Raw genomic sequence first — 9,620 nt, 5'->3', positions numbered from 1 at the left:
AAGAGAAATCTCACTCAGGGTTAGGAGCAAAGAGGAATCTCCTAGGGATGAAAAAAGCCAGCCCTTTCCTTTCACCGCTCTACCCAAAAAAGGAAAACCCAGCCTCTGCAATACAAACAGGCACAGCCATGCCATGCCATCGTTTAATTTGGCCGTTCCTCCAGACACGCCAACAACCGGCACCGAAGTCAACGACCCCGCCTGAAGTCCATGACTGCCATCTGCTACTAACGACCTCTCCCCCCTCCCCTTTCCCCAAAACGTTCCATCCGTCCTTCAGTGGCTGAAGTAATTTAATTAACAGAAAGCACCAAGTTTACAGCAACAGGTACGTGGGTGGCTGGCTGGCACCTTTTGGCAGCAGTTCTGTTACTTTTGGTCCTTATGCGCTGTCTTTTCACCTTTACTATTGCACACCAAAACCTAACAACGTCACTTCCTATACATGTAGTTTATCATTTTAAAACAAAATGTTACGGGACACCAGGGGAAAACAGTAAGAGGACATTACAGGAAGGTTTTTAATTCTTTGGAAAGCCTAATTCTCTAACTACACCTATCAAGACTATATAAAGGACTTTCAGAGTAGGTTGGAAAAAAGAAGCAAAGGACCATCTTGCTATGAAGACTCTCAGCTCATCTGGGGCTCATTGAAATACTTACGGGTTTTAAAATAACTAAATAACAATAATAATAAAAAAAAAGACTCCAGTTCTTTTAAGTATTTTTCTACACAGAAAAACAGTGATAAAAACTGAAGGAAATGGTTCTTGCCCCTTCCATAAAGGAGAGGGAATCTGAAAGACCTGATGGTGCTGATCAAATCCTGATCGCCAAGGTTGCAAACAGAAGCAATGCGCAGGGTAATCGCCCACTTCAGTGTCTTTGTGCCTTCTTTGATTGTACAAACACTCTCCTCGACTACAACCCAAACTGCAGGACTAAAAGAACTTTCATGCATCAGTCTTAACATCTCAGATATTCAAGTAATAATTAAATATTACAGGACACTTCAATATAAATAAATTTATATTGCTTTTAGATATGATCTGGCCATATCTTCAAGGGCATATTTGTGCTTCGCTGCTGAGTGTTATTGGTCAGGGCTGTGCTTGCAATATTAAGTTACGTGTTCAGCACCAAAAACCCATCAAGGCTAAATAACTAGAATATTGCAACGCTACACAGACTGAGTTACCACAGTAAGGCAGATCAGAAGAATTTTGTTTCTACTGAGTATTGCTCCTCCACACAATCAAGTCTCTAATAGAGGAGAAAGACTATAAATAAAAGAAAAAAGCTACCATCCCACCCTCTCACCTGTGATTAGTTTGGCAAAAATGCTATACTGAATTACATATTAGAGTCCTAGAAAGTAAGTTTCTTTAATTATGCCTTGACAAGTAGCACAGCCAAATCAAGCACTTGATACTTTACACAAATTGCTCTAATTTCAATTAACCCAATGATTTTCCCAAGTACTAGTTGCTTACGGGTTTTAATCATCAAAATGCACGCGCGCACACACACACACAAAAAAATCAATCGTATTTTGAAAAGAACGCGAGAAAGATTTGTTTTCTTTACCACTCACAGACACCAAGTCTTAACACATCCCTCTGTCAGAAGTGCAATGAACACTCTGGGAAGAGCAAGAAATAATACTGACATGAAAAAGTTAAATGCTCGCTGTCCTTTTTCACTGTAAGTCTAGCTAAAAAAGAACAGCGAGTGCTTATATACAGGTAACAACCACGGGCCATCACTCAGACCATTTCACTCATGAAAAAAATCTATGTGGTGTTGTGCATAAAAACTTCTTTAAATTGATAATTGTCAGTTTAAGGGAAAGGTGGGGTGAGAAATCTATAAAACACCCTGAACTGATGTCATGATATGTTTCATAAAGAACAGTGTTATATTTTAAAATATTTTATATGAACAGTAAAACTTGCACTGCTGCATAGCAGACAACACGAAGAACATTTAGTAAAAACATTCACTGAAACCCCTGGCATATGTATTTAATGTCACTAATCAAAATATATATTACAGTCCAAGGTTCTGTTAAGGATCTCTGTTTGGGGTTTGTACAGTATACACAATATCTCAGAAAAAATATTACAGTAAGGTATTTTATTTCTCCTTTTTTATATTAGACTTATCTATTGTAACTTACAGTCCCTCTCTTCTATATATCCAAACCTTTATAACACCCTAATGCCCTAGCCAAAAAGTGTTTAGCTATCTAACAAGCCCTGTCTATTATAAATTCCAGTTTTAGAAATTTCAGTAATCTTAATTACATTTTAATAAATAGTTCAGTTTGCCCTTTTTTAATCTTAGCCTTTCGAGGAAGTCCTTTCATTACCAAAACACAGTATGTCACAACCTGTTAGAGGTCAGAGAGGCTTTTGCTTGTTTATTCAAAGGATAATGAGTCCAAAGATAATTGCAATGCATTAAATATAGTTATATAATATTTACACTGTCCTCTCAGATTTTAAACTTAGGTGAAATATAATTGATAACTAATGTCAGCTACTACAAACTTTCAGTGTGGCTGGTGTTTTATTAATAAAAGGTGTGTTAAGCTAGAAAGTATACTAAGTGGTTGCCCTGATTATTCTTGTTTCAGTTTTTTATTAGAAATTAAATGAAGTGAATTATTCACGTGAGTAAGAATTCAGGAAGAGGGGTGGTGGAAAAAGCATGAAGAATTTTCTGCATGTTTTGAGATTCCAAAATACGTGAAAACTGTGGTCCCTTTTGCAGTGCCAGTATCTACAGGGGAGAAAAACGCAACCAAAGAGAAGAGGAAAATCTGTTAAATTAATTTGATTAGTAAAGGTGTGTTTTAAAATGCCTCAATTCTGTACAGTATTATACAAGGAAAGTCTCTTCTTCAGCTTTTGCAGCTGTTGTACATTCTTATAAACTCTTCTTCTGCTAACAGTCTGCCCATACATGTGCTGTTTGAGTTACTTGCGATCATCAATAGTTTTAATGAATTCAACTGCTGCTGTGAACTGCATCCACCAGTATGATTCTTCTCCAGATAAACAGTTGGCATAGAAACTACTAATGTACTGAACAGTGGACAGCAAGCAAGGTGGATTTGCCTGAGGGTTAAAGAAGAAAGAGATACTCACAGCTTGTTTGCAAAGCTAAACATAAAACATTACAAGATACAGAACAGAAATACAATTCTGTTTGTGCAGGGATCCTCACACATTCATAACACATGATCGTGTAACACATCTGTAGGGTAGTGACTGTTTATCCAGACCACCCCCATTTCACACACTCAGAAGGCATCAGACTTGATGAAAGGAGCATTTTTCCAACAAGGAAAAACGACTAGCAGGCCAAGAGAAAGAAGGGCAACCCTGGCAGAATCTATAAAAGTCATCAAGGATTCCAACATGTGGAAAAGCTTATTGTTCTAGCATCTTATACATGACAGACCATTCTCCAAACACTCATATGTCAAAGAAGGTCAGCAACACAGTGCAAGTCAGTCCTAGTGTGATTATTGGTCCTGAAAGAGGACAGCATTAAGCAGGCACAGATGACAGATGCTGGTGGACATACCTCAAAAAAAACCCCACTCCACACACAACGTCTGCACCCCAATTTCCTTGGTTCCAAATGCAAAGTTTGCTTGGATTCAAAAACCATACCGTGACCACATTTCTGATGTTTCTATTTAAACCTGCTGAATTAGATCTGGTTTTGAGTCTAGCATGCTCCCAGTTACCCAAATGCATTATTTTTCTTCCTAAAATTTGCTTGTTTATTACAAGAATTAGCTGGGATTTGTGATCTTTGCAAAAGAACTCACCTTTATGAGGACAAAGACCAGAACAGGAACAAAATCGTCTGCCCCAGGTACTGAATCTTCATTTGCCAGACTAAGCAGGTTCATGATGGTTGAACACATTCGCAGGATACACTGTACTTTGTCTCGGGGGGTTTTATAAGCGCTTATTGTGCGGATTTCAGACTGTGCAGATGGCCACGGTGCCTCCCGGAGATATACCTAGGAAAAAAAACCCAACACGCTGCCAGTTCTTGTTTGTCCAAGCTACTCCTGCGCACCACAGAGGATCTGAAGTACCAGAGACTTGCAGGCAGGAGCAAGGCTCCGGAGAAATGGGAAGCTTTAAGTCAAGATGGTTACATTACACTCACAATGAAAGTGGCTTCCTGCTGTGTTATCATAAAAAACCACAAGGAGCCAGCACTCTATATGCAACAAACATAATTAGCCTGTGCTTCTTCCTGACTTCTCCAGTACACTGTTTCAGCTGAACGCAGAGCTGTATGCCTCAGTCTTCCATAGCAGCAGCTTTATGAACACTCACCGTTTTGAGTCATACAGTTCAAATGCTGAACTGAGAACTAGGAAGGCTGCAAACATCCAGCCTCTGACAGACTTCTTAAGCCTACCAAACTGCTTTTAGTTATCCTATTAACCATGAGAAAAGTGAAAGCACTGGGCAAATTCACAGATCTGCAAGGTGCCATTCATTCTGGCTAGTTCAGAAAGTTAACTTGACAGCTGTAAACCACAACTATTGCATATGAATCACATTAGAAGCATAAAGGATTCAAATCTTGTCTTGAAGCAAATTATCAGAAGGTTACTGCATCTTAGTGTAGTGTAGTGTTAGTTCTTAAATCTTACTATCAGGACAGAGGTAGCAAAATCAGAAAAAAAAAAGAATTTGGAAGGATCAGTCAGTGGAAGATACCAAAGCATGGGTACAGCATGTTTTTCCTGCAGGATATTTCAGCTGTCACAGATAGAAAAGCAATGCTTTTAAGTGTAAAACAAATCTCTCCCCGTCCCAATTACAATCACCAAGCTCCCCGACACACATATGAAAGTCAAGGAAAGGAGAAGTTGTTACCTCAGGTATCTGAAGTGCTTTGTGGTTTGCAGTCACTACTTTAGATAACCTCTGTATGTGCTCGTGAAGGACCCTGAAAACACACACAAAACACAAGAGTGAAAAGTAAGCAGCAGCCAGCCCGTAGTCCCCTGGGGTTTCCCACTAGTTTTAAGTTTGATACTACAAGAGAGATCTTCGGGAATGCAGACAATCACGATGGTCCTACAGCTAATGGACACTAGGTCAATAAGAGATGCAGAGGATTTTGCCATACAATCAAGTACATCCATACAGCCAGTAGAGAATTCAAACAGCGTATGTTCTAAAACACAAAAACCAAAAACCCCAAATGCACGGAAAATACTGTACGAAAACAGAAAATGGAAGGAGTCCTGAAGCAGATTTTGATCCTTCTCTCAGCATACACACCTGCAGATCCAAAAGTCTGTATCCCAAGTCATTACATTTACAGTGTTATTCTGTTCTAGCCGTTTGTTGCAAACACAAACTTTTGCACATGACGCTAAAGTACTTTCTTGTTCTTTTACAAAACATTCTGAAAGAAAACATGAGTTTGTATGGCATGGCTAACAGTCAAGTCTGTCACATGAAGACTGCACGGCTTCCATCTGCACCAACTGCGAAAGAGAAACCAGGTACTTCAAATCACATTAACTTACTGGTCACGCAAAATATCTCCATCCTGATTAGGGTAGAACGCAAGTTTGAAAATACGATTCATCACACTGCGTTCTATAGCTAATTGTGCATCCTGAAGCTGTTCTTCACTGGCATTCTGCCATATGGCATCCTGAGCCATAGCCCCATATAAGAACTGAAGAAAATCCTCAACTTGGGCTGTTTTATCATCTGCTGCTGTGAGTTTCTGGAAATCTGATAAAAAGTAAAAAGCGAGAGAACATTCAGTTAAGTGAAAAACATTATTTCTGATAGGTTTTTCTGGAAAGACGAGCCCAGAATCTACTCCAGACTTCTTGCCAGGCAGCACTGAGGCTCTATTTTGCCCATGCCCCAGTAAGGGAAATACAAGCAGGAACACTTGAAATAAACGGAGAAATTAAAGGAAAAGCATGTAGAACACATTTAGCAAAGCATATGGTCAAAATACTCTACTTGACACTGTGTTAATCACTTCCTCTGCAGTACCAGTTCTTACGCCTTCTTTCCAGCCACCCACAGAGCTAACACCCAGAACAATCACTAGAACAGTCGCTGGTAGGAACCAGCACACGCAAAGGTGTCAGATGCTGAAAGGGGGTGGAGGGGAGGCATCAAGAAAACCCATGTGTACCACTTCCTACCCTGCCTTTATTAAGTATGCATAATTGCAACATTCATATTTATCTACAAAATACAGAATGAGTGATGCAGCCAAGTTAATGCAGCATGACCAAATCACTGGCCATTCATTGGCTTCATATTTATAGCACTCTGCACCAGAAGACAACTGCCACTCACATCTGCCAGCAGCCTAAACGCCACAGTTGCCCATTTCTCTTTTAGATCATCCAGAAATAGCTGTCTCCTTTCTGTCCAATGAAAGGGCTTTAACTCCTTCCTGGGTCACTGAATCTTTTTACCAGAACTTTAATCCCAGTATATACAAGTTCTCATGTTAATTCCAGCCTATTCAGGCACATTTAATATGCAGCGCTATATGGTCCAGGACCAAGAACTGACTCCAAATTTCTTACGTACTTCATTAAGTCAGGTACGTGCATAGAAAACATAGAAATAGTTTGTTTTAAGTGACTCTGTTTTGAGAGAGTTGTCTTCCTGGTGCCACTATCCCTTATGGCATGATATTTTTGAATCTTTGGTTCATTTGATTCGTATTATTACTCTGTATTACCCGTATCCTCTAAGGTGCAACCACAGGTTCTGTACTGAGGACTGAATGCTGCAACTTAATTTATCATTTATCAATAGATCTAAAATAATTAATAGTATTCATGCTTCTTCCATGGGGCAGATGCTAGATAATATGACTTAGCATAACTTTTTAGGCCAAGTGAGGTCAAATTACCTTCATTCTCTTAGCCCATGAAAAATGCAGACAGTTACTACGGCTTAGCTGCCACAACATACTGTTAAGTCACAGTAATCTATTTGAGCCATAAATTCACCAGCTGAAATGAAAACCATTTCAGGAATCTGCTCCTCAGATCAGAATTTGCATTTTAAAACATTAACCTGAGCCAGCATCTAAATATGGAGTAAAGGAATATAAACATTCCACAGTCTGCATTAATCTTACCTTGAATAAACTCCCTTATTTTCTTTTCTTTGCTCTCTAGCAGTAACCTCACACATACTGTAGTGAAGTATCTGTTGGCCACTTCTTTATCTCGCAGAACTCTTTGCAACAGCCTTTCCAAGTGTGCTTGTGTCGTTTGCAGGCCTTGGCGACATCGAGTTAAATAAGCGATATATGGAGCTCTTTTCCTAAAATAAAAGGGGGCTCTACATTAGATTCATAACAAAGATAGAGGCTAATAGCTTTATAAACTGTTAAGTTCTAGTGCAAGAGGAATCTTCAACCTGTTGTTTTTAAAACAAAGATAACGCCTGAATTAGGAAGTTCCGTCTTATACAGATTTCTCTGACTGAATTCACTGCCCTTGCAGCACTCCAGAATGCTAGACTAAAGCAAATTCCAAACAGCATCTCTTGTGTGTTAGAGCTGAACATTAGTAATAAACTCAGGTTAAATCAGTTTGTGGCTATCTGGACTGACTTAAGGTCCAAGCTTTTTTAAGCCATTCGCAGATAGGTGAGACAATTTCATCATGGGGAAGCAGAGATGTAATAACCTGATCTGGTAAAGTACAATTTAAACCAAAAGGGATCTTCTCAATCCGCTAGTGAATAAATAGATGCATTTGGAAACCCATTAATAATAAGATACTGAACAAACTACCTATAGTCCTCTGCAATAGATGCCAGCAGCTTTCGACAGGTCCTGTTATCAAAGCGGCTTACACATCGCATTGTCTCTTGCAGCTGGGCCATCAAGTTCTTGTCTTGAAGGTTAATAGCTTCAGCTAGCTGAACTTTCAAGAAGCACACAATTTCATTATCTAATAAAGAACAAAGGAAAATTATTAAGGAAAAGAAATGTAGGCATGATGAAAATAAAACTGTTTTTGAATATGGGAAACACGTAACAGTTTAAAACAAAACTTCCATATATTAGGCAATAAATGTTATTTTAAGAATTTAATAAGTCTTTTTGAATTTTCCAGATATTAAGGGATAAGTTTTCATATCGCTACCTTATTTAGTATTTAGAACCATTCTGAAATGTGAAGAGGACCAGATAAGGTGACAAATTCACCTGTCTGCAAATAAACCTAGAATGAATGGGAGGGATGCAAACACAAGACTCATATACTAAGTCAACGTAAAGACTCAGTAAATCATTCAAGTTACTCTATTGGTACTGTAGCACAATTCCCAACAGTACATATATTTTGGGAGTCTATTCTACAGCTTCAGGGTCTACCTGCACTATACCTGAGGTAATTCATTACAAAAAAATTAGACCAGACTTACTTGGCAGGTTTGTTTGTGGAGTAAGAAAGAAAACATTTTGGGGGACAAAAAGCCGCCTATGCCTTCTATATCTATGCCAAACAGAAGTTACCATACATGGTGCAGTATAAGTGCCATTAGATGGGGGAAAAGAAGAGACACATACAATACAAAATATCTTTATGTATAAAGAACATTTACCTTCAGGGTCTGTGTGGTCTGGTAGACCATTCCTTGTTGAATGTGTCAACATTGGGAAGGCAACAGAATCTGCTGAACAAAGAGCCAATCTCAATTTCTTCTTTGCATCCCTTAAAAAGGAAAAATATTTTCTTAAAAAAGTTGCTGCAAGGTCTGCTTCTTCAATAAGCAGTCTTTACTTTGCATTCTTTGGGGTTTTTTTAAATACTGCCTAAAAGTTATTTAACATAATTTTAATATACCAATGTTGTCAAGACTTTAGAATATCAGTTCTTTTGATACAGCACCTAGACCAGTTTCAAAGGAATTTTCCTGAACACTGAACTGCTCTGTCCTCTCAGGTTACAATATCCCCCCTTCATCAGTGGAAATATGACAGTTTGAGACACTTAAAACTAAAAGCACGTAAAAGTTTACAATTCATCCATATTAAGATTTTTGTGGGAACCAATCACATGGCTTCAGCTTTTAATTCTACTTTGTGGGCAAGATTAAACCTGCAAATATATTTACCTATAGGAGAAAGCAGAACTTTGTGGCTGTGCTACTTGACTTGCAGAGTCTGGGAGATCATCTGCAGACATGTTTTGCAAAGCCTCATCACGTGGAGAGTCATGCATACTCTCACCATCCCCAATAGCCTCTATGGAAATGAAAAGAACAACATTACACTTGAAGATACGAGTCAGAAGAAGAAACGAGACTAATATTCTCTATTTTCTTCTTGTTATTCTAAGGTCGGAGGGGGGAAATGGAGACAGCAAATAAAACAACTTGTTCTGAATAACTGAAAAAAGTATATTAAAAATATACACTCTACAAGTCACTAAGAAGAAATGGCATCAGTTTTGGAAGGCAATATACTTCTTCAGTATCCATTAAAAAAAAACAAAGCAAAAAACTGGTAAGAGATGTGCTATTAACAAACAACCACCTCAATGGCAGTATGAAAGAGCTGTCCTTGGG

General features: G+C 38.6%; 1 protein-coding gene across 3 annotated transcripts in view; it reads right to left on the bottom strand.

Moving 5' to 3' along the window:
• Positions 1-260: 260 nt before the first annotated feature.
• GAPVD1 (GTPase activating protein and VPS9 domains 1) overlaps positions 261-9,620 on the bottom strand; it is a 31,029-nt gene continuing 21,669 nt past the window's right edge. For all 3 annotated transcript variants that reach the window (XM_050908045.1, XM_050908046.1, XM_050908047.1), the window contains exons 19-26: positions 9,168-9,297; positions 8,655-8,764; positions 7,840-7,999; positions 7,177-7,364; positions 5,579-5,792; positions 4,917-4,989; positions 3,845-4,042; positions 261-3,122 (exon numbers count right to left, since the gene is read on the bottom strand). In XM_050908045.1, the coding sequence (XP_050764002.1) occupies positions 2,982-3,122; positions 3,845-4,042; positions 4,917-4,989; positions 5,579-5,792; positions 7,177-7,364; positions 7,840-7,999; positions 8,655-8,764; positions 9,168-9,297 (1,214 nt within the window). In that variant the 3' untranslated portion in view covers positions 261-2,981. The remainder of the gene's footprint in view (positions 3,123-3,844; positions 4,043-4,916; positions 4,990-5,578; positions 5,793-7,176; positions 7,365-7,839; positions 8,000-8,654; positions 8,765-9,167; positions 9,298-9,620) is intronic.

The sequence above is a fragment of the Gymnogyps californianus genome, chromosome 18 (genome assembly GCF_018139145.2).
Source record: "Gymnogyps californianus isolate 813 chromosome 18, ASM1813914v2, whole genome shotgun sequence".
In the NCBI taxonomy this organism is placed as follows: domain Eukaryota; kingdom Metazoa; phylum Chordata; class Aves; order Accipitriformes; family Cathartidae; genus Gymnogyps; species Gymnogyps californianus.
This window is presented reverse-complemented; position numbering and strand designations above follow the sequence as displayed.